This window comes from Sorex fumeus, unplaced genomic scaffold, assembly GCF_029834395.1.
Source record: "Sorex fumeus unplaced genomic scaffold, SorFum_2.1 ptg000018l, whole genome shotgun sequence".
Taxonomy (NCBI): domain Eukaryota; kingdom Metazoa; phylum Chordata; class Mammalia; order Eulipotyphla; family Soricidae; genus Sorex; species Sorex fumeus.
In genome coordinates this window covers 6,297,298-6,322,961 of record NW_026606075.1, presented here as the reverse complement: position 1 = coordinate 6,322,961, position 25,664 = coordinate 6,297,298, and the positions used below count along the sequence as shown (strand labels likewise).

General features: G+C 46.4%; 2 protein-coding genes across 2 annotated transcripts; both read left to right on the top strand.

The window, feature by feature from the left end:
* The first annotated feature begins 423 nt into the window (after nucleotides 1-423).
* On the top strand, nucleotides 424-1,566 carry GPR150 (G protein-coupled receptor 150). The gene has a single exon (XM_056112554.1). It carries the CDS (start codon nucleotides 424-426, stop codon nucleotides 1,564-1,566), a length of 1,143 nt encoding a protein of 380 aa, XP_055968529.1.
* A 9,436-nt stretch (nucleotides 1,567-11,002) lies between these two features.
* On the top strand, nucleotides 11,003-23,964 carry RFESD (Rieske Fe-S domain containing). Its single transcript, XM_056112556.1, has 4 exons — nucleotides 11,003-11,065; nucleotides 19,839-20,014; nucleotides 20,160-20,194; nucleotides 23,335-23,964. The coding sequence occupies exons 1-4, from the start codon at nucleotides 11,025-11,027 to the stop codon at nucleotides 23,596-23,598; spliced, it is 516 nt and encodes a 171-aa protein (XP_055968531.1). The 5' UTR covers nucleotides 11,003-11,024; the 3' UTR covers nucleotides 23,599-23,964.
* The last annotated feature ends 1,700 nt before the right edge of the window (nucleotides 23,965-25,664 follow it).

Here is a 25,664-nt window from a genome sequence, read left to right as displayed (position 1 = left end):
TTTAAACCGCGCCTTTTTTGGCTTTCCTAGCAATTACGAAACACACCTTTGAGGGACACCAGTAAACAGCGAGCCCGCACGGTCCCGGGGTGGGGATGGGCTGGTCCACGCGTCCCAGGCGTGAGTGCGGGGGCGAAGGCAGGGCTTGGAAGCGTTTGTGCTAGCATCCGTTGGGGAGGCGCGGGAAGGTGGGAACCCGCATCTCCAGAGCGTTTCCTCGGGCGTCCGGCCCCCGTCGGAGCGACGGCCGACGAGAACCCTCTCCGGGAGCAACTTCGTGCACATCCACGGCCTCCAGCTCCCCGCCGGGGCGGTGCGTCTCCAGCTAACTTCGGCAACTCGCGGACCCGGAGCCGCGCCGCGCACGGCGCACCCCGCCTCGCCGACACCCTCGGCGGGACCCCCGTTCTCCCGCGGGCCGGGATGGAGGATCCCTTCGGCCCCTCTGCTCCGTGGCCGGCGCCCAACCTCTCCGCCACCCCCGAGGGGCCGGACTGGGGGCTCAACGCGACCGCGGGGCCGGGCTCCCCGCGCCGCGCGCGCCTGGCCGGGCTGGGGGTCCTGCTGCTGGTGGCGGTGGCCGGCAACGCCGCGGCGCTGTGCCGCCTGCGCGCCGGTGCCCGGCGCCGCCAGCTCGACTGCCTGCTGCTGCAGCTGGCGCTGGCCGACCTGGCGGCGTGCGGGGGCGCCGCGCTCTGGCCGCTGGCCTGGGAGCTGGGGGCGCCGCGCGGGGCCCCGGGCGCGCGGGCGTGCGGCGCGCGGCGGCTGCTGCAGACCTGGGCCCGCGGCGCCTCGGCGCACCTGGTGGCGCTCATCGCGCTGGAGCGCGGCCGCGCCCTGCCGCCCGCCGCCCGCCCGCCGCTGCCCGCGCGCGCCCTGGCCGGCCTGGGCTGGCTGCTGGCGCTGCTGCTGGCGCTGCCCGCCGCCTTCGTGGCGCGGCCCGGGGCCGAGGAGCGGCGCTGCCGCGGCGGCCCGGCGCCCCTGCCGCGCCGCCACCTGCAGCTCTACGCGCTCTACGAGGCCGCGGCGGGCTTCGCGGCGCCGGCCGCCGTCCTGGGCGTCGCCTGCGGCCGCCTGCTCCGCGCCTGGCGCCCGCGGCCGCCGCCCGCGCCCCCGGCCCCCGCGCTGCCCCGCGCCAAGGCGCGCAGCCTGCAGATGAGCCTGGCGCTGGCGCTGCTCTTCGTGGGCTGCGAGCTGCCCTCCTGCGCCGCGCGCCTGGCGGCCTCCTGGGGGGCCGGCGGCGACGGCGAGCCGCTGGCCGGCGCGCTGCGCCTGGTCGGGGTGGCCGGCTGCGCGCTCGACCCCTTCGTCTACCTCTTCTTCCAGGCAGGCGGCTGCCCGCGCGGGCGGAGGCTGCGGAGGCGCGCGGGCTGCTGCTGCTGCTGCGCGCTCCAGGACGTGGCCGAGGACGCCGGCGGGCTCCGCGGCCACCGGGCGCTGCGCCGCCACCGCTGGCCCGGTCCCCACTACCACCACGCCCGGCGGGGGCAGCCCGAGCGGGCTTACCCGCGCCCACCCCCGCCGCGCCCGCGGACGCTGCCCTGCTCCTGCGAAAGCGTCTTCTAGGCGCGGGGCGCAGGGCCGGCGACCAGTCCCCGGTGGCCCTGGCGCGGCCCCCGGCACCGGATCCGGCCGAGGCTGGGAGGAGGACAAGCCCCGCGGGCAGGAGGAGCCTCGGAGCGCGACCCTGGCTTCCGCTCCCCCCACCTGTTACACGTTTCTGAAGTTGACACTTTGTTTCCTGCGCTCTCCCAGCTTTCTTCTCCCAGGTCCTCTCGCCTTTCCCCGTCTGGACCCTGGAGAGCAAGCCCTCGGGGCGTTGTCAGAAATGAAACCGGTCGGAGGGAGAGCTGCTTTCATGATCCTCTTTCAGCTCCCACCGTGTTCTGGAGAAGGTCATTCGCTTTAGCTAAATTGCCAGACTTTCGTTGCTTGTGCTGTCATCTGGTTTTGCTTAACTCTGACTCACGGGTTAAACCAATGTACCTTGGGGACCAGAGAACTTGTCTGGGAGAACACCCCATCCCCCACCTTGCTATCATCCCCTTACAAGCGCTTAGAATGTTTGTAAGCGAAACTGTCAAAAAACTGAATCGTGCTGTCACAGCGGAACCAGTGTTTGTAAAATAAAAACAGCCCCCGCCCCTCACCCCCACACATGATAATGCGTTTGCTCAGAGGGAAATTAAAGTGGCTTCCCCCCCCCCCCCCCAGTTTAGCTGCAATAGAAGCTGGGATTGGAGGAGAGAGACATGAAAACTTCCCATAGTTCTTTTCAAATATGCCAGTTTCAGGGACATAGTACAGCGAGTGGGGTGCGTGCCTTGCCTTTGCCCAACCCAGGTTTGATTCTTGGCATTCCATATGGTCCTTTGAGCCCACTGGGAATGATTCCTGCGTTCAGAGCCCGGAGTAACCTCCCCCAGAACTGCCTTGTGTGGCCCAAAAACAAAATGGGGGGGGGGGTGCAGTTTCTGTAACAAACTGTGCAGGTGCACATCCAGCCTCTAGGGCTCAGACGCTGTTCACAGGTGGAGTCTCTTAGCACACAAAAGCCAGCAAAACAGAACAGAAGCACCAAGGTAAGTGCATGTGGGCAGCACTCACTGTGCAGATGGAGCCACCTGGATATACAGCCAGGAGAACACAGCTACAACCTCAGAACGTTGCTTGCAAATATAAAACTCTCTAAAAAAAAAAAAAATTGGCACTGTCTGTCGGTGTGGCTTGTTGAGAATCAGGTCAAGGTAGCCTCTTTTCCTTAAAGGCCTTTGATCCCAGAGAAAAGAGGCAGGATTTATGAGCACAATGTCTGTAACCAGTGTATTTTGCCAGAGAATCTGCAAAAATTCCATGAGAGTCAGTCCTGTTCATTCACAAATGCAGAACAAAGACACAGGAAGTTGCCTTGTAAAGCCAGTGCATTCAAAAGTCTCCTATGTTCCATCCAGTGATACATGCCAAACTGAGACAATGCTTGATAGAGTGGGCACTCAGTGTTTCCTCAGTACACAGGCTTTTTTTGCGGAGGCAGGAGATGCAACACCCACCAGCAAGGAGTAGGGTTCCTTGTGTGAAGCGGGGAGAAGAGAGAGAAGCAGCAGCCTGGAGAAGAAAATCTGCTTCCCTCTTCCTCCTTAGTCCCCCAGAAACATACCTGGGAATATAGGACTGATGAGTCTGCTATAAGCAGTACAGGCTTCATGTCTCACCAGCCCCAGAAGACGACTGTCAAATGGCACCTGATTCCACTTGTTCAGCAAGGTGTGGGTCCCTGCACCTGTTTTCTGGGGGAGACCTGGACTCAGCTGGAGCCCTTTCCAGGAAAGGAAAGCCAGCCCTAAATCTTAACCCCGGCCCTTTGGGTCTACTGACTTTCCCTCACAGAAAGAATCTCAGAAGACAATAGTGAAGCAAACAAGTTTATTCAGGAAATAAGGGGAGGGAAGGAGAAAGGTAGATATGGATACACGGGGAGCTAGAGCAACAGTATAGTGAGTAGGGCATTTGCCTTGCACATGGCTGACGTGGGTTCAATCCCCAGCATCCCATATAATCCCTTGAGCACTACCAGGAGTAATTCCTGAGTGCCGAGCAAGGAGTAATCCCTGAACATCGCTGGGTGTAACCCAAAAAGCAGAGAGAGAGAGAGAGAGAGAGAGAGAGAGAGAGAGAGAGAGAGAGAGAAAACACGGAGTTCTTTAGAATAGTAAAACGCAAAGTACACATCGCAGAACAGGGAAATGTGTCCTAAAATAGGAAAGCACACATCTCAGGCAGATTTGAATAAAAAAAAAAAAGGCAAACCAAGGCTAAGAAAATACAGACCTGGGGCTGGAGCGATAGCACAGCGGGTAGGGCGTTTTCCCAGCATCCCATGTGGTCCCCTAAGCACCACCAGGAGTGACTCCTGAGTGCAGAGCCAGGAGTAATTTCTGTGGATCGCCAGGTGTGACCCAAAAAGAAAAAAAAAAACCCTAACATTGTAACCAACAATTCTTTAATTTTTTTAATTGTATAAAAGAAAGTACACACCTCAACAGGAGATACAGGCAATTGTGCCCTAAAGTATTAAAGTCTACATCTCAAGAGATGCAAGCAAGTGGGCACCTCTGCCAAGTTAGTTTATATATGGTTTTCCCAAACTGCCCCCACCAGACTATTGCCAGGCTCAGAGGGGTAGAGTATGGAGCAGTTGATGGTCTCCTTTAGATATTCTTTGCATGGCCTTTATTCTGTGGTGAAGCCTCTGCTTCCAGAGTGTCAAGCCAACTCTCCTCTCCAAAACCTCTGTGTGCCTGGTCTGCAGTTCTGCATCTCAACATTTTTACAGGTTTCCAAGAAGGTTCTGTTGTGTCAAAGGCCCTCAAACCAGTGGGCTGGTTTTAGGATCCAGACAGTGTTTTCCCTAACATGCATTGCAAGGCCCCCTCAACCTTACTGCCTAAAACAAAAGGGTAAAAGAACAAGAGATAGGTAGACTGAGATGCAAAATCTCTGCATGCCTCTCCAAGGAGACTGTGTGGGAGTGGGGTCCACACTAGCTCAGACTGTGCTACTGCAAAGGAAGGAGAGAAAGGAGGAAAGGGAAAAGGCAAAGGAAAGGAGAAAAAACGCAGTAGCACTCAAGAATTTTACTGTGATACTGGAGCAGGTAGGGTGCTTGCCTCCGATGCAACTGACCCAGTTCAATCTTCAGCATCCCATATGGTGCCCTGAGCTCCCCAGGAGTGATTGCTGAGTACCACCTGGTCTGGTGTAGCTCCCAAGCAAGACAAATAAAAACAAAAAGAATTTTATTCTGTGGAAACAACCCAGGTGCCCCCAAAGAGATAAATGAATGAATAAAGAAACTATGGAACATATATACTGTGAATATTACTTGGCAGTAAGAAAAAAATGAAGTCATGCAATTTGCTGTTATGTGGAGAGTATCATGCTGAGTGAAGCTGTCAGAGGGACAGACAGAGAATCATCTCTCTCATATCCTGGGTATAAAGAAAACGAGGGGAATAACAAATGCCCAGAGGCAGTAGATACGAAGAGCATGAGAACTGGTGTTCAGCAGGAAGCTCGCCACAGAGAGGAGCAGGGAAGGGGCGGGGGAAGAAATCAGGGAAGGGAACGCTATGATCATATGGAGAGAAGTGATTTCCCTGGAGGAGGAGGGAGTTCTGAAAGGAGGTAAAGTGATATGCATGATGCCCCATCAGCAACAGGATTGTAAACCACAGTGCCTAAAAGAAAAAAGTGCCCGCTATAGCGGCAGGCTGGGGGCAGGAGGGAGACATTGGTGGAGAGAAATGGACACTGGTGAAGGGACTGATGTTGGGATATTATAACCAGAAACCCAAACATGAATCACTTTATGACTTTGTAATTTGAAATGATAAATAAATACAAGAATTTTATTCTGAACTGTAATAACTTTCAAATGGACTTAATGAGTTATTGCTGTCAGTACAAGCAAGTCCCCATGTATCCATGTCTGGAAAGTGGAGTGGGGTAGTTTTTATTCTTTCATCCACCACATTTTAGTTTTCTAAGCTCTTCATGTTGTGTGACTACATATATTAATACTTTAGAGAGAAAAATTTCATTTTTTTCCTCATTCATTTTGTGCTAAATATATACTCATCTCAGAGACCTGGGCCCTACGCAAACAAGATGAGAACGCTATTCAGGTCTCCCAAAGAAGAATAGAAAGAGCTATGCTTGGAATATCATGTTTCACTCAAATGAGAGAAAGAATCCGGAGTTCTGACATCCATCGACGATCAAGAATCAGGGACGCTGTCTCATTTGCCAAGGTGTCGAAAATCAGATGGGCTGGTCACGTAATGAGATTTAAAGACGACCGTTGGACCAGAGCTGTTACTGACTGGATTCCACGGGATGTCAAAAGACCGCGTGGCCGCCCACCTTCCAGATGGTCAGACTTCTTCGTCAAGATCATGAATGATCGGTTTGAGGCCCTTCATGTTCCCGGAGCGAAGATATGCCATTGGGCTACACTAGCACGCGACAGGGACAAATGGAGACGTTACTGGCGCCCGCTCGAGCAAATAGACGACTAACGGGAAGTTGAGTGATTAAGTGATATACTCATCTCAAAGAACTTCAGTTTTTTCAACTGTTTATTAGATTTAGGGTCAACAGACATTTGATGTGCTTTAAAGAAAAAAAACCCAGATTAAGTTAAAGCAAAAGAGAACTTTTCATCGGAAATAGCAAATCTTTAGTGACATAAGCTGGGAACTAGTTGCAGCTCCATGTGCCAATAAAATAATCTGTGATAACTAGCATATAATGTGGATTATAGTAAATCCAACTTTATATTTTACTACCATATCAATAAAGTTATTCACCAAAACTAGGTGTTTAATTTATACTTGGATCAGAGAAAACAAAGAGTTAAAGGGAAATGATCCCATGAGACATTCTGTTACCATCAAACTATACAGAACGGAAAACAGAAGAAATTTATATTGAAGGCAAATCCATTATTCTAGGTTTCTCAATATTTAAAAAGATGGGGCCTGTAGGAGGACGATTTATTTGGAATACTGTGGCCTATGGACAGAGCTCTTACTTTGAGTTATTTGAGGCCACCTTAAGATCAGAGATCAGAAAGTCAGCATATTAAATATGGATTGTGGAGTGATAGCACAGTGTGTAGGGCATTTGCCTTGCACGCGGCCACCAGGAGTAATTCCTAAGTGCAGAGCCAGGAGTGACCCCTGTGCATTGCCGGGTGTGACCCGAAAAGCAATAAATAAATAAATATGATTATGTTTTTCAGCCTTGAGGTCACACTGAAGTCAACCGAGAAGTTAGGAAATAGATATTGATCCTTCCCTTTGATTTTTATTCATTGGTCTGGATATCATGACTTTTTAATTAAAAATTTTTTTTTGCCATTTTCTACACCTGGCAGCGTTCAAGGATTACTCCTGGCTCTGTACTCTGCACTCTCTTGGTGAAGCTAGGTGGCCATGTATCATGACTTTTTAATATTTAATTTTATTGGCTTTGGGACCATACCTGGTGATGCACAGGAGTTACTCCTGGCTCTTTACTCAGGAGTTACTCTTGGTAATGCTCAGGGGACCATATGGGATGTCGGGGATCCAACCCAGGTTGACCGTGTGTAAGACAAACACTCTCCCCGCTGTACTGTCATTATGGCCCAACATCATGACATTTTAATATTTACTTTCAGGTGCAGTGACTTTTAGGAGTAGTAAGAGTTAGGAACCACTGCCTTATAAGATAGTCAAGGAGATAGATAGATAGATAGATAGATCCATCCTTGGGACTGGGGTGGGGCTTCCAGAGAACTTGTGCAGTGCCAGGGATCAAACCAGGATCAAGTGCATGCAAGGAGAGCACCTTACCTGCTGTACTATCTTATCTCTGACCAGCAAAGCCACGTTTGAAGAGTCTAAGACGTTTATTTAACTGCCAACTTTGAATACATGAAGAAAGTGCTTTCCCTTTTTTCTTTCTTAGAGAAGAATAAAGAGAAAAAACATAAGTTGCTAGTTCAAAATTGAAAGTGAAACCTCTATCCCCTGTAGCACTGTAGCGCTGTCCTCCGGTTGTTGTTCATCGATTTGCTCTGCTCGATTTGCTCAAGTGGGCCCAGTAACGTCTCCATCATGAGTAAGTCACAAAATTTCTTTAGTTACAAGTTTTTGCCCATGTGTACATATTTGCATCTGGAGAAGTAGCTTATATTTATGTTAAGGACAACATGTTACATATAGTATCCTACATGTTGTTTTACAATATTAATTACATAATGGAATTCGTTTTCTAAATATATGACTACAAAGTAATTCCCACATCTACTCTGCATTTTATTCATTCCCCGGTTGGTGATCACTTTGACTATTCTGTTGTGATAGAGATGAAAGGGGAACCAGCAGGGAGGGATTAGAAATATGACCCTAAGAAAAGAAATTATTGGTATGGGTTATCAACAAGGGTATACCTAGGCTCAACCTGGTAATCTAGATGACTGAATAATCTAGATGGCTGGGCACCATAAAATAAACATCTCAACATCCTTATTCCTGTTTTACTGGCCCATCTCTAAAAGCAATAGAGAAATGCTCACCATGCCCACTTTGTGAACAATGTATAAGGGGGCAGAAAGCACAGCAGATGGGACACTTGCTCTGCACAGGGTTGACAGTTTATGGAATGCCACCAGGAGTGATCCCTGAGTACAAAGTCAGGAGGAAGCCCTGAGCACAGCCAGGTGTGATGCCAAAACAAAATCAAGCAAAAAAAAAAAAGTTTTTAAAGAAGTAGCTGAAGCAATAGCACAGCAGGTAGGGCATTTGCCTTGCACGCGGCGAACCCGGGTTCGATTCCCAGCATCCCATATGGTCTCCCCAGCACCGCCAGGAGTAATTCCTGAGTGCATGAACCAGGATTAACCCCTGTGCATGGCCTGGTGTGACCCAAAAGGCAAAACAAAACAAAACAAAAAAAGTTATGAAAGGGGAAAAGGTTTCTGCCTTTCTCAAGAATCCATAACCTGGGAGCTTCCCTGTTCCCTTCCCTTCAATAAAAAATCAATGTTCTGGGTCTCCAATCCCCCTTGAGGACAAGAACCTGAGCACCCAGGTTTGCTTTAACATTTGCCACATTTCTTGAAGCTGGCTTCCAGGCGAACTCTTAGAGAACTATTTCTCTAAGGAAATAGTGTTTTTTTTTTTGCTGGAAAAAGGAAAACCCTCTTTCTATATCTTCAAGGTAATTTACTAACAGTCCATATAGTTTTATAAGTATGATGCTTCTTATGTGAAATATTAGGATCTATACATCAGTGCTCTTTAAATTTAGTCTCATGAGGTCTGAGATTGATCCTTTACCCATAAGTTTCTGGAAGTGGAGACCCTGGGTGGCCGTAGAATTTGGATACGTGTGTAGCGCTATCAACTACTATTGACAAATACACCGACATCAGCGACTTAGCTCCAGGACCACGGGGAGCCGGCGAGCTGGTGCAGGCGGGTAGGGGGCGGAGCGGGCCGGTCGGTGGGCGGGGCCTGTCGGGGCGGGGTCTGTCGGGGGCGGGGCGGGGCCTGTCGGGGGCGGGGCGGGGCAAGGGGGCGGGGCGGGCCTGTCGGTGGACGGGGCCTGTCGGGGCGGGGCCTGTCGGGGGAGAGGCGGGGCCTGTCGGGGCGGGGCGGGGCAAGGGGACGGGGCGGGCCGGTCGGTGGGCGGGGCCTGTCGGAGCGGGGCGGGGCCGGTCGGGGCGGGGCGGGGCCGGTCGGGGCGGAGCGGGGCCTGTCGGGGGCGGGGTGGGGCAAGGGGGTGGAGCGGGCCGGTCGGTGGGCGGGGCCGGTCGGGGCGGGGCGGGGCCTGTCGGGGGCGGGGCGGGGCAAGGGGGCGGAGCGGGCCGGTCGGTGGGCGGGGCCGGTCGGGGCGGGGCGGGGCCGGTCGGGGCGGAGCGGGGCCTGTCGGGGGCGGGGCGGGGCAAGGGGTCGGAGCGGGCCGGTCGGTGGGCGGGGCCGGTCGGGGCGGGGCGGGGCCGGTCGGGGCGGAGCGGGGCCTGTCGGGGGGCGGGGCGGGGCAAGGGGGCGGAGCGGGCCGGTCGGTGGGTGGGGCCTGGTGGGGCAGGGCGGGGCCTGTCGGGGGCGGGGCCGGGTCACGTGGGCCTCTCGGCCGGGTCCCCAGTTCCCGGTGGCTCCGGCGAGGCGGCGGCTCTGGCTGGCGGCGGCGGCGCGCGGCTCGGAGGACGGTGAGTGCTGCGCCCGTGGCGTCCACCCCACCGTCTGCCGATCTCAGACCCGCGTCCCCCGCACCCTCTGCCGAGCGCAGACCCGAGTCCCCTCCAGCTCTGCCTCTGCCCGTTGCTGACCCGAACCTACCCCGCCCAGCCCTCTGCCGAGCCCAGCCCCGAGTCCACCCCGCTGCCTGCCGAGAGCACAACCCGAGTCCACCCCAGCGTCTGCCAAGCGCGGACCTGAGGCCTCCCCACCGCCTGCCGAGCACTGATTCCCCGAGCCCACCCCCCTGTCTGCCGAGCACTGCTTCCCCGAGTCCACCCCAGCGTCTGCAGCGCGCTGACCCCGAGGCCACCCCAAACAGCCGTTTGCCGTCCAGGGTGCCCCAGCTGCCCGCCGCCGCCTTGGTTCCAGAGCTAGAGATGCCTGCCTCGGCCGGCGGCCCGCGCCCCGGAGCCAGGAACCCGAGAGGGGGCAGCCCCTCCGAGTGTTCCCGGGGGGCGCTGATCGTGCAGGGGCAGGTCACCGGGTCAGGCTCCAGGCGATGTGTGTGCAACTTGCTAGCGTCCACGCGGCTTGTTAGGGTCCCAGGGGGTAGGACGGGGGCAGCCCCACCGCCTTGCTGCTTTGCACCCCTGGGCTTAATTAAATCAGGGCCTGGGATGTGGCCCTAGTGGCAGGAAACGTGCCTTGCCTGAACAAGGTTCAGGTCCCCCCCCATCCCCTCTCCGCCTCCCAGCTGGAGCTCCCTTGGGAACAGCAAAATAAAAAACGTAATCAGAACCATGGTAATATATGTATATATCCAGGGGAGAGGTCTTATGTATGTTACTAGGTGCTGGATACTCGTATTTCTTTCTTTTTGCTGGAAAAAGGAAAACCCTCTTTCTCTATCTTCAAGGTAATTTACTAACAGTCCATATAGTTTTATAAGTATGATGCTTCTTATGTGAAATATTCGGATCTGTACATCAGTGCTCTTTAAATTTAGTCTCATGAGGTCTGAGATTGATTCTTCGTGAGTTTGGAGAAACTCTTGAGAAAGATCCTTTACCCACAAATAGTCTCATCTGAAATAAAAGTATGATAATCTACTCAAGGGTTTTTGTGGAGACCGGATGAGATGAATATGTAAGAATCCAAGCTGTAGGTACTACTGAAGAATAGCTAATAGATTTTTGCTGTTTAAAAAAGAGGGAAGTTCTTTTCATTGACTCTGAAAGAGTCTTACCCTGGAACTATAAATTCTGATCATTTCTAGGCTGAGTGCCCAGACAGTGAATGAAAGTGCCTGCCATGGTCAGCGCTCAAGAGGACAGCAAGTAAGTCCCTCTCATTTCACTTCTTCAACTCCAGTTTTATGAATGCTTAAATAAGGTGTATATATATGTATATATATATTTAAAAATTTGGCTTGAATGTATTCCTTATGATGCAATGGATAGAAGTGGATACTGAGGAGAGAGACTAAGGTTCTAATTTGTATCTAGGACTAAGGACTAATTTGTATCTGCACCTAGAAATTGTATTCGTACCTAGAAATTTCAGTTGCTAAATTATTTTAGGCACCGACCAAAAGTTATTTCTTGAAAAGAACAGCAGCACAAAACCAACTAAACTTTTCACAAGTAAGTTTTCTTCATCTAATCTCCAAACTGAGTATGGAAGTTATTTTTCTTTAATATTCTTTGTATGTTTAAGATTCTACTCTCATAAAAACAGACTTAAAATAGAGGAAATGGGTGGGAGCACATGACTGAGGAACAGTAATTAAGGTGAACGCATCAACTCCGTAGAGAGAGTGGACAGTGATATTCACAATCTTTAAGAATAATATGGGCGTAATAATGCCCCAAAATGGGGAGAGAGAGATGGAGACGGAGACAGAAAGAGACAGGGGAGGGAAATCAGGGCCATTGGTGCTGGGAAATGTCCTGTGTTGGAAGAATGGGTGTTGGAACACTGTATGACTGAAACCCGACCGTGATCGGCTTTGTAACTCTGTATCTCACAGTGACTCAATAAAAAATTTTTAAAAAAATTTTTAAAAAGAATAATATGGATATTAGCAATACTCACCGGATAGAAATTATACCACTTAGGATAAAGTGGGAACAGTTATGAAGTACGAGTTAATAGTTTTCTAAAATAATGGCTTAGAGGAACCGGTCGGGATGGGAGATGTGTGCAGAAAGGAGATAAAGGACCAAACATGATAACCTTTCAGTGTCTGTATTGCAAACCATAATGCCCAAAAGTAGAGAGAGAGTATGGAGAATATTGTCTGCCATGGAGGCAGGAGGAGCGTGGGAAAGGGGGGGTATACCGGGGATATTGATGGTGGGAAATGTGCACTGGTGGAGGGATGGGTGTTTGATCATTGTGTGATTGTAACTCAAACATGAAAGCTTGTAACTCTCTCACGGTGATTCAATAAAATTAAAAAAAAATAGTTTTCTAAGCAGAGTCTGTAACCATAGTTCTCTGAAACCTCTATCTCATGCCCCCAGCTTTCCTGCTCATTTCTTATCAGCTCCTGCCGAATTCAAGTGCTCAGCCCATCAGCGCACATGCACCTGCAGAACAGGCCTCTCCCAGCATGTGGGGTTGGGAGCCCAGACTCACGAGATGCCTGACCGCCACCGTTTGGCTTCACACCACCCTCTCACAGTAGTGGCCTCTGACTTGCTCTTTTCTCAGCTTACTCTTAACGTACTCAGCTTTTACTTTGAAATATTCTTTTCTCTTCGTTATAAACATTTTTTAACTGAGCCTTGCTTTTTTCCTTTAGGGTATTCAGAACACCAATCTGGTGCACAGGGTTAAATAAGTATTTAGAGAAGTTATTAGCAAAATTCCCTGTAGAAGTCCCAGAAGTTCTTGGTCCTGCTCTATTAATAAATGTTCCCCTGGTAGAGATGGTATCCATCTATAACTTGTAACCTTTCTGGGCTAGGAACAAAGCCCAAGTTCCCCTTTTACAGGTTTAATATATATTTGCATGTAAATCGGCAACCTGTGTGTGGTGAGTTAAAATAAGTGCCTATTGTCAAGGCCGTCCTTCCGTCCGTCCTCCTGTTGTTCATCGATTTGCTCGAGCAGGCCCAGTAACGTCTCCATTATGAGACTTCTTGTTACTGTGTTTGGCATATTGAATACTCTCGGTAGCTTGCCAGGCTGTCCGAGAGGGGCGGAGGAATTGAACCTGGCTCAGCCAGGCTGGCTGCACGCAAGGCAAATGCCCTACCGCCGTGCTATTGTCAAGGCAAGATACATTATCATTCTATGTAATTTTATATGAAATGCATCAGTGTTACAGCTTATGAAGAGAATGTGGATTGGATAGCTCATCTTCTTAAAATTAGAATATTTTGAAGTTGACATGTGATTTGTAAGTTAATTAAGTGTCTTACCTTGTAGACAATGTTCTTGTCCCAAGGCTGACTTCTTGGTGTTCCCTAGCAACCCGGGTCCCTACAGTTAGTGTGGGTGACGCTTTAATTATACTCCTTTTCCTTTTCCATATGCAATTCCTTACCCATAGCTATAAGGCAGGGTTGGACCCTTCTTATGTTGCCCGGACCTTTCTGTAGTTTTAATAATACCATAAAATGATGAGATTGTTTAAATAGAACTGAAAATAAAAATGTTGAAATAAACCTAACTAATCAAAGCCTCTAGAATTGTAACCCCTAGGAAATACATATATATATATGTACATATATATATAAATATTTAAGTTGTTTGTATGTTTAAATGTCAAAGATTGTTTCCTAAATGTTACCCAAGAGTGTATTTGAATTATTATTTAGATTCAGTAATAATAATTATACTATCTCTCCTGGGTCAGGAGAGGTAGTATAGCCAGTAGAGCATTTGCCTTGCACAGAGCCCACCCAGGTTCAGTCCCCAATCTTCAGAGCACAGCCAGGGGTGGTCCCTGAGCTCAGCCAGGAGAAAGTCCAGAGCATAGCTGGGTGTGATTCCCAAACAAAAGCATTCAAAGATTTGGATCAGACTTATATACCGTTGACCCTTAAGGTTTCCCTATGAACAATATTGAGAAACTCCTTAGTCTTGATTTTTCCCATTTCTTTTTTTATATATTTGGCCAAAAGGATATTTGGACTCACTTTAGAAATATCGTGGAGGGGCTCCAGCGATAGCACAGCGGGTAGGACGTTTGCCTTGCACGTGGCCGACCCGGGTTCGATTCCCAGCATCCCATCTGGTCCCCTGAGCACTGCCAGGAGTAATTCCTGAGTGCAGAACCAGGAGTAACCCCTGTGCATGGCCAGGTATGACCCAAAAAAGAAAAAAAATACTCTAATATATATATATATATGGATTGTATATATAGATATATAGGGGAAGAAGACTAGTCATAATCATATTCTGGATGGAAAACCATAAGAAATATTTAATTTCTGGGAAAGTAAGATGACAGAAAGAACTGGGCTAAGCTGGGGAGGCCAAGATCTGTATGCAATGACCCGTTTTGGGACAGTTTTCTAGAAAGCTCTTGGTTTGGTTATGTATCATTTATTGTTGAGTACGTGAAGGTATTCAATGTCAGAGGAGGCTTTATCTCCTTGCTTGTCTTTTCTGTGGAGTTAGAACTTATTTGCAGGTCAAGGGGAATGGGGAGTAGGAGCAAGTGAAGGGATGTCACATGATTAGCAATAGGTTGAACTCAACCAGCCCAGTCTTGCTTCTTTTGAGCCTCTTTTCCTTTCTTTTTTTTTGGGGGGGGGGTTATTTCATTTTATTTTTGCAGTCTTCTATATTTATTTATTGTTTTTTAGTGTCTCACCGTAAGGTACAGTTACAGATTTACAAACTTAAGTGCTTAAGTTTCAGTCATACAATGATCGAGTACCCATCCCTCTACCAGTGCCCATTCTCCCCAACCAGTGTTCCCACTATCCCTCCCTGCACCCAATCCCACCCCCCACCCCCACCTCCTGCCCCGCCTCTGTGGCAGGCGCATTCCCTTTTTTTAAAAAAAATTTTTAAGATTTTTTTAATTTAATTTTTTAAAAAAATTTTATTAGTGAAAGACCATGAGGTACAGTTGTAGATTTACAAATTTTTTGTGCTTGGGTTTTGATTATACAATGGTCAAATACCCATCCCTCCACCAGTGCCCATTTTCCACCACCATGGATCCCAGTATCCCTCCCATACCTATCCTCCCCATCCCACCCTGCCTCTGTGGTAGGGCATTCCCTTTTGTTCTCTCTCTCCTTTGGGGTGTTGTGGTCTGCAAAAGAGGCATTGAGTGGCAATCATGTTCAGTCCATAGTCTACTTTCAACATTTATTTGGTGCTCCCTTCTCTATCTGAGTTGCCCTTTCCCCTGGAATGCCCAGCTGGCCTCTAAGCCATGGAGTAATCCTCCTGGTACTGATCTCGGCTATTCTTGGGTATTAATCTCCTATTTTGTTACTTTATGTCCCCCAGATGGCAGTCCCTTTTTTGAGCCACTTTTCTACCTGACTTGAAAACCCCGGTCTATTTCAGGAATCGTATTAGATCCTCTTCCCTATCGGTACTCTCTCTCCAAATCATTCCATTGAATTTGATAGCTTAGAAACTCCCAAATTTATCTCTCTGATGATTCTCAAATCTGCTCTTGACTTGATGTTCCCATTTAATGCCTGATACCTCAGAATCAATATGTGCAAAATGGAGCGATAGCACAGCGGGTAGGGTGTTTGCCTTGCACGCGGCCAACCCGGCTGACCCAGGTTCGATTCTTCCACCCCTCTCGGAGAGCCCAGCAAGCTACCGAGAGTATCTCGCCCGCACGGCAAAGCCTGGCAAGCTACCCGTGATGTATTCAATATGCCAAACACAGTAACAAGTATCACAATGGAGATGTTACTGGGCTCGCTCGAGCAAATTGATGAACAATGGGAGGACAGTGACAGTAGTTAGTTCTAGATTTTCCAGGTCTTTTTTTTCCCTGTCTTTATCCATCAGGATCCTAACTCATGATTCATAACTCATAATCTAGCTACAAAACTTAAAACCTAGGAATTACCCAGTTTCTTTTTCTGTAGTTTCTTTGCTTCATTCATTCAGCCCAGCTTCTCTGTGCCTCTTTCTGCGTCCTCACAATAAAATTTAAATACCTTCTTTATAGTTACATGGTTGGAAGTTTAACTGAATTAAATGTTCTATCTCAGAACTGCCTGACATGAAGCTAGTAAAATATAATTGTAGTTACTGCCAGAATTCTGTCAGTGTTGGAATTACATTCCCACCTCCAGAGTCATCTCTTTTCAACATCATCTTCTCAGCCACAAACAATAGCAGTAACCTTCTGGTTTGTTCCCACTGTTTTTTGCAAGTTGGGATTGGTGGTGGTGAGGGGGTAGGGGCCACACCTGTCAGAGCTGAGGACTTAATCCTGGCACTGTGCTCAGGGATCACTTTTGGAGGTGCTCAGGGGACCATATGGGGTGCCAGGATCAAAACCAGGTCGGCCATATGCAAGCCAAATGCCCCACCTACTATACAATCACTTCAGCTCCCATGATTTGCTTCCACTCTTATTTTGCCTCAATCCAGGCTTCACACAGGCAGGGCGTTCCTTCAGAATTCCATGATGTCCCATTTCCTGCTACTTGGCTCATGTGCATCTTACCAATCTTGCTTACGAAACTCTAGTCTCCATTCTGTTCTTCAGGTAAGCCAAGTCTTCTTTCCTTCAGGCTTTGTGTTTGCTGTTCCCTCAGCCTGGAGTTATCTTCCCCCAGCTGTTACTGTGACTAGTTTTTTTTTAATTTTTTTTTGCATTTTTCAGGCTTTTGCTCAACAGTCATCTCAGAGTCATTTTCACAGCTCGTTCTTTGCAAAATGACCTTCCCATTTCATGCTAATTATCTGGTTTGTCTTCTTCATGGCTCTTATCCTAATTTGTATCTTATTCACTTGTATATTTTTTTTTACCTTATTTATGTAACTGATCATAATATCACCTGTAGGTGACCAGAGGCCATATCTACTTTACTTCCTGAAGTGCCACTCCCATTGAGGATATTTAGAAAGTATGTCTGAAATGAATGGCTACCTCCAGTGAGAAGTGAGAACTGTTAGGAGAATCTGAAGACCTATTGCTGAAAGTTTTCTTATTTATAATACTTCTGGGCTAAAGATTGTCAGTAATTACTTTTTTTTTCTTGATAGTCACTTTTTCAAGAATTGTCCCTGCTCACTTCTCCATATAGCACTGTAGCATTGTCCTCCCGTTGTTGATCAATTAGCGGGCACCAGTAACGTCTCCATTGTGAGACTAGTTGTTACTGTTTTTGGCATATAGAATACGCCGCAGGGAGCTTGGCAGGCTCTGACGTGCGGGCCAGTACTCTTGGGGCTCTCCGAGAGGGACGGAGGAATCGAACTCGGGTCTGCTGTGTGCAAGGCGGACGCCCTACCCGCTGTTCTATCGCTCCAGCCTTCTTCTCCATATATTCCTTCTTAAATAGACCACATCAAAACCTAGCCATCTGTCCTTCCAAATATCAGTAGCTTGTGATTAGATGTTACCCTTCACTTTTAGTTTCTCTCCCATGGAAAGGCACTGAAGCAGCCCCACTCCAAGGGAGTGCCCAGGTACGAGGATCTCCTGTGTGTCTCAGGCAGCTTCTCTCCTAGCTGCCTGTACCCTGCTGAGCCTGCCTGGGTCCGCAGTTGAGCTGGGCAGAGTTGTCCACAGAGTCACACTTCTGTTCTCCAGCAGGGGGCAGAGGAGATGCAGGGATAGTCTAGCATGGGCTTCAGAAAGAAAAGAAAGAGCCAAGTCCTTGAGTGGTTCTGGTTTCTTGTCAATTTTTATTTCGTTGATTGCAAAGGTTCAAAATATGCTCTTACCAGTCTTAGATGATGATGCATCGTCTCTATCTTTATAAGTTTTGAAAATTACAGTCAAAATAACCATAGTTCCGAAGTTGAGGAAGGGAAGAAAGTCAGAAATGTTTCCCCAAAATTTGCAATAACAAAAAGAAATAAGAATAATGATGGATTTGTGATTAGGACCAAAGAAACAATGCAGACATTTTGGCAGAACATTATATATCATTTCAGTCAGGCATTTAAATAGGGGCAAATAAAACCTTAACTCTTCCCATTTCCTCAGTATACTCACATGGGGCCAAAAAACCCCTGACACTCATCTATAAATGCTTACTTTTCATATGGGACTCACATACCATGATTAAGTGTATAAAATCTTAAGTAGGCTGAGTATGCCCTGTAGAAAGCTGTATTCAGATTACCTGCAGAGGGGCTGGAGCGATAATACAGCGGGTAGGGTGTTTGCCTTGCACGGGGCTGACCCAGGTTCGATTCCCAGCATCCCATATGGCGCCCCTGAGCACCGCCCAGGGTAATTCCTGAGTGCAGAGCCAGGAGTAACCCCTGTGTATCACCGTGTGTGACCCAAAAAAGCAAAAAACAATAAAATAAAAAGATTACCTGCAGATTCTCTACTATGATTTGCCTCTGGATGTGGTAAAAGGCCCAGGGACAGTGGTACCTGCCTCGCTCCTGTGCGTTCTCACAAACCCCAGTTTGCCAGGTTTCACTCCTGGTTGACACCACAACCAAGTATGCAACCCCAGCACCTCAACAAGTACACTCAACAAAGTAATAACCAACAACTAGAAGTACAGTTAATATACTTCTGTGAATCAGTTGAAGATAAATGACCGTTTCTTTCTTTCTCTGCCTCTTCCATCTTTCTTTTTTTCCTTTCCCTCTCTCTTTCTTTCATTTTTGGGTCGTACTCAGCAATATTCAGGGGTTATGCCTGGCTCTTCACTCAGGAACCACTCCTGGTAGTGCTTGGGGGACCATATGCAATGCCAGGGATTGAACCTGGATCAGGTGCGTGTATATTACCTACTGTACTGTCTCTCCATCACAAGAAAAAGCAATTTTTGTTTTTTGTTTTGGAACCACACCATGGAGTACTCAGGATTTACTCATGGCTCTGCACTCTGGTATCACTCCTGGCAGGCTCAGGGGACTCTATGGGTACTAGGTATTGAACCCAGGTCAGCCATGTCTAGGCAAATGCCCTATGACAATTTCTATCTGAGAAAATGATAGATATCTACTCACCCCTTGCTTCCTGCTAGAGTAGCTAACTGGTTGATCTCGAAGTTAGTTACCTTCTCCAGGAAAAGCCAAGCAGTAGTCTAAAAATAACATGGATAGTGTCTGGATATTATTTAGCACTGAATTTTATTTTTCGATTCCTCCGCCCCTCTCGGAGAGCCCGGCAAGCTACCGAGAGTATTCGATATGCCAGACACAGTAACAGCAAAGTCTCCAATGGAGACGTTACTGGGCCCGCTCGAGCAAATCGACGATCAACGGGAGGGCCTTTACCTTACCTTACCTTATTTTTTATTTATTTATTTTTTTTAAAGAAAAAGTTTAGTTTATTATAAATCAACATAGATGTTCACAGATGAAAAAAAAGTTACAGAGCCAACACTTTATGACAAAGCAACTCTAAAGAATTCCAGAGCATGATCCATAGACAGTTTATTCAAGATGACTATGTCTAGTTCAATCCTCTGCAACATTTACATGGATAATGTTAGCTCTTCCTTATTTTGCGGTTTCTCCACAATCTAGAAGAGCAGAAATCAGAAATTTTGTATACCAAAAATTCGCAGAGCAAGTATCAGAAGAGACAGAAATTTCCAACATATCTGCAGATTATATAAGAAAGTTCATTAGCTTTTTAGCACTGAATTTTAAAGGGAATAAAATTCACTATGAGGACAGTGAAACTTTTAATCTCTGTGTTTTAAACAAACTGATTTTTATCTTGTGCCTTGGAGAGAATTTATTGTGAATCTTGTCTGAGTGTGAGGAATCTTTCCTAATTTTGGCAGGCTAACTCAAAATCAGGGCGAATTATAATACAGTATTTATGTATAACCCAGTATTTTATAGTGTTATAAAAAGATGCTTTCATCAGACTTAGATCCAGACTTATGATTCTCTAAACCCAAACTAGTGAAAATCATTTGCACTTTGCTTTCTTTTTTCTTCTTCTTGTTGTTGTTCAACTAGCATGGATGTTGATGACTCTGTACAAGGTCCCGAAATGAAAGAATATTCTTCGGTCTACGTTGGCAGAGAAGATGTCATTAAGAAATCTGAGAGAATGACAGCTGTTGTTCATGATAGAGAAGTGGTTATTTTCTACCACAAAGGAGAATACCATGCTATGGATATTCGCTGCTACCGTAAGCTTTTCTTTTATCTTTTTTGAAATGAAGATATCAGATAAACCCTGAATATTTGTTCACTCTTCTAAACCACATGTATTTGTTCACTAATCACAAACCTGAGTTTTTCAGTGACTAAATGTAATATTCAATTTCCTTTCAGACTCAGGAGGACCTTTGCACTTGGGAGAGATAGAGGTATGTAAAATCAAATCTATTCTCAACAAATGTACTTGTTTCTGTGAATATCTTATTTTGTATTCAAAAATCATGTTTGGTTCTGAACCATATTATAATACTTTGAGCCGAATTGCTAAAGTTGTAGAATTCCCAATATTTTTATAGAAAGAAACCGTTTTGATAGGGCTGGAGAGATAGTACAGTGAGCGGGGTGCTTACCGTGCCTGCGGCCCACCCAAGTTCGGTCTCCAGCACCCCATGTGATCCCATATGGTCCCTTGTGGACTGCCAGGAGTAATTCCTGAGTGCAGAACCAGGATCACTGGCACCAGGTATGGCCCAAAAACAAAATGGAAGAAAAAAAAAAGAAAAAAGAAAAACCATTCTCAAACAGGAGAAATGCATATTCCCCATATGTTACCCCAAATCCTGCCAGGAGAGATCCCTGAGCACTACCAGGTGTGGCCCAAAAATAGGAAACAAAAAAATCAGCCCCAAAATTGTAGACAACCTAAGTGTGTTTTTAAATTAATTATTTGACTTTATTCGATGATATCTTTCACATATATAACTAAAATGTTTTAACAATAAGAAATAGTTTAAATTATAAACAGCCACTCTAAGGAATACTATATAGCCTCTAAACTAATGTAGCAGATCTATATTTTTGTATGGAGAAATATATACAATATATTTTTGAGTGTTCATGTAATATTAGATCTGATAAAATTCTATTTTCAGTAAGACATCGGTTTTTACTTTTTTGCACTTATGCATGGTATGAATTTTTACCACATTACTTTTATTTATTTATTTTTGCTTTATGGGTCACACCTGGCGATGCTCAGGGGTTACTCCTGGCTCTGCACTCAGGAATTATTCCTGGCGGTGCTTGGGGGACCATATGGGATGCCCGGCATCAAACCTGGGTCAGTCACGTGCAAGGCAAATGCCCTACCCGCTGTAATATTGCTCTGGCCCCTATCACATTACTTTTATAGTAGTTATAAATAAATATATATTTTAAATTAATTTTCTTTTAATTTAATTATTTATTTATTTATTTGCTTTTTGGGTCACACCCGGCTTTGCACAGGGGTTACTCCTGGCTCATGCACTCAGGAATTAATCCTGGTAGTGCTCAGGGGACCATATGGGATGCTGGGAATCGAACCCGGGTCGGCCGCGTGCAAGGCAAACGCCCTACCTGCTGTGCTATCGCTCCAGCCCCTAAATATATATATTTTTTGTGAAAGAAAGAACACAATGAAGGCTTAACTAGAAAGCAACAAGATTAACTTGCTTTCTTATATTCCAAAACTTACCAGTCTAATTTGTTTTCTGATTTTTGAAACTGATTAGTCTTTCCCTCCATCTGGTTGACAATGCAAGCTTGAATTCTGGGTTTCACTTTGTCTAAATGTGGTGTCTGCCTTGTTCCACCCTTTCCATTTGTCAAGGAATATACATATGTTTAAGTCATGACTGTTAATATGAATTATGAATTTAAAGGTCTCTATAGAAGTTGTGTGGGATCACAAGATCAGAATTCCTTCATGCTGTTTTTAGAGAGAAAAATGTAATCATCAGGGGTTGGAGCGGTAGCACAGAGGGTAGCGTGTTTGCCTTGCAAGCAGCTGACCCGGGTTCGATTCCCCGCATCCCATATGGTCCCCCGAGCACCTCCAGGAGTAATTCCTGGGTACATAAGCCAGGAGTAACCCCTGTGCATCGCCAGGTGTGACTCAAAAAAAATTGTAATCATCACCTGGTACATAATCATACTCATGGGAGACTGACCCTCAGATTCAGACCATGCTCCCTCAGTAAGACCTTGCTGCCCAGAGCGAGTCATTGTCCTGCAACACTGTCACAGGGAACTGCTTAGAGATGTAAAATCCTGGGCCTCACCCTAAGCCCACTGAATTTAAACAAGATCTGCATTTAAACAAAGCCTCTTCCTCTTTAAAGACAGAAATTCTGCAATTAAAACTGGAAGAGACCTGAGTGCCCAAGAACAGATGACTGGTTAAAGAAACTTTGGTACATCTACACAATGGAGTACTATGTAGCTCTTAGAAAAGATGAAGTCATGAACTTTGCATACAAGTGGTACAATATGGAAAGTATCATGCTAAGCGAAATGAGTCAGAAAGAGAGGGATAGACATAGAAAGATTGCATTCATCTGGGGGATATAAAGTAACAAAATATGAGATTAATACCCAAGAATAGCTGAGATCAACACCAGGAGGATTACTCCATAGCTTAGAGGCCAGCCGGGTATTCTAGGGGAAAGGACAGTTCAGATAGAGAAGGGAGCACCAAATGGAGGGTGTTTGGAGGATCCTCCCAGGAGGGGAGATGCAGGTTGAAAGTAGACTGGACTGAACGTGTTTGCCACTCAATGCCTCTTTTGCTGATCACAACACCCAAAAGGAGAGAGAGAACAAAAGGGAATGCCCTGCCACAGTGGCAGGGGGGGATGGGGGGGATGGGGGGGATGGGGGGAGGGATATTATCCTGGTGGTGGAAAATGGGCACTGGTGGAGGGATGGGTATTTGATCATGGTATAACCGAAATCCAAGCACAAAATTTTGTAAATTTGTAAATCTACAACTGTACCTCATGGTGTTTCACTAATAATAAAAAATAATAAAATAATAAAATTAAAAAAAAAAAGAAAGCCAAGAGAGGGGAACGGACTACTTTGGATTATCTGTTGGTCTTAACACATTTACTCGCATCTTTCATAACCTCCCATGAATGTCTTACTAATACTTACTTACTAGAAGACATTCCCTTGGACACCTGAAGACCTTCCCTCCTTTCTATCAAGGGAAGCACTTGAACATCTCTGAGATAACCATGCAGCTGTAGTCCCATGCTTCTGGTTACCCAAGCTAGGTGTCTTCAATAGAGTGCTAACATGTTGGCTTTCTTAATCACCTGCAAAAGGACTGATGACTGCTCACATTAGTTTCTACCCAAGGCTAAGTAATTTGCAAACAGGAAGAAACAAAGAAGCTGCCTGATCTTTAAACTGTCCCCCCCACCCCCACACACACACCCTCGCCCCCACCTCCCGCAAGCGATTCTGTTCTCTCTTATCCTGAATGTCAAAAAATGTCAGATTCTTAAACTATTTTCTTTTCCAGGATTTTGATGGACGGTCATGTATCGTTTGCCCCTGGCATAAATACAAAATCACTTTGGAAACAGGAGAAGGACTTTATCAGTCTATAAACCCTAAAGACCCATCAGCAAAACCCAAGTGGTGCTCCAAAGGAGTAAAGCAAAGGATTCACACAGTGACAGTGGACAACGGGAATATTTATGTGACTCTTTCTAAGGAACCTTTTAAGTGTGATTCTGATTTTTATAACACTGGAGATTTCAAAGTAATTCAGAGCTCTTCCTGACAATGTATAATGACTCTTGATAATTTATATGGTAATTATAAAAGTCATGTGTATTTAAAAAATATTTTTAGACTGACCTTTAATATCAAACATTACTTTTCCAAGATAAACATATTGTTTGTAAAAACCACATAAATCTGAGAGGTTAAAAAGCACATTGACTTACAGAAAGTATTATATTCAAGATGTATCAGCTATATTTCATCCAGGCCTCTGGGTTGATTGGTACCAGAAGATTATCAGTTTGAAACATCAAACCAGTTTAAGGAGGATAAAAGTAAAGTAACCAATATGAGAAAAGGGTAAAAATATCCAGTAATAAAGGTTTTTTTTTTTTGGTTTGGGAAAAAAGTCCCTATTGAAGTTGTAGAGTGTTTGTTCTTCAGCCCTTTTATCTGTGAATGAACCCTATCATGCACATCTGACCGACGGTTATGACCAAGGCAGTAGACCACTGGTTTTCAACCTGTCCACACCTGCAGACCAGTATCAGTCATGTGGATGAATGCCACTGATGCAGCCAGAGTTTTAACTTACACAAAGTAAGTCTATAATGTAATGAACTCTCATCACCAAACAGCAACAAATACCATTACAACATTCTTTTTCATTGATAACCTCCATGCATTTTCCATCTTGCCTCTTTTTTGTAAAACACATTGTAAAAATACGTTTTAAATACATTGAAAGGCTTGAAGTTTAGCTCTTACACACTTCCAGATCTAACAAAGGCTTTTTACATTTAAAAAGGCCTGCTAAATGGGATCTATTTATTTAAAAAAACAAAACAAACCAAAAAATCACACGGTTCACTATTGAAACTAAGCAAGCCAGGGCTCATTTTTTTTGTCCAGGCTGACACAGAAGCTGTTGCTCCCACAAGTCCAAGTCTCTTATGCTTGAGCCCAAGCACCTTGAATCCTGATATAAGAGTTTTGAATAAAAATTTCATTTTGTTTGTTTTTGGATATGGATTTGCACTCAGAAGTTATTCCTGTTTATGTTTGGGGGACCATATGAACTAGGTTAGCCACGTACAAGGCAAGTGCCCTATCTGTGTTAGGACACGGATTGTGATCTCCCTTTAACGACAAAGAGATTCCAGAGACTGCAAACAGCAAGCAACGTTTATTGTAAGACTGGCTAGCCCGGGTCAAGCCACCTACCAGACACGCAGGTCAGGCAGGTTGGGCAAGACCTCGAGCTTCTTCAAAGGAGATCTTATATAGGCCTTCACTGGCTGTTCCAGCAGAGCCCGCGCATTTCATGGCCAATTGATTCGTAACAACATATACTTTCTTAACCAATCCATTTAAAAGTACATCACTCCTTAGCCTATAGATTCAGAGACCAACATTTACGTACATGGGCATTGTGGCTAGCAGATATCTCATAACTCAGACATCTGGTTATCTTCTATGTCTAACCAGCTCCCGGTGATTTACAGCTCAGGACACCTGCATTCCGGTGGAGGTGGGTAAGGGAAGAGTTACTAGTGGATAGGCAGATAAGGAAGAGTCAACAGTGGAGGGAGGATTTACACCTCAGGGCTCTACTGGGGGAGGCAGATAAGGAAGAGTTACTAATTAGCAGAGTTTAGCGCTGGAATTTCCCTCGGGGTTACACAGGACCTTACAATCTGCTGCTTTCTCTCCAGCACACACACTCTCACACACACACACACACACACACACACACACACACACTAAAAAAAAGAACTGCACATGTGTACAAAACTGTGTCTAACAAATTTATATAAGTTTCTATTTGTGCGTATAACGCCAAAATGTTAGAGAAGAGAAATGGGGGTTTTGTTCCCCAGAGTCCATTGTGCTGCACTCACAGGGTTGATGTTCCATCAGTGTACTCTGCCTTTATACCCTGCTGCTTGTCCATGACCAGCACTGTTGGTTGCTTGGAGTCCACAGGGTTCTAGTTGTTAAATACAGTTATACCCTGGGTAAACATGCAAAATTTGGCAGCACATAAGAGTAAATCAGACAAGATTATAAAGAAACCAGGATGAGCAGATTATGCATTCGGAGTGCCAAGAGTCAAAGATTGAA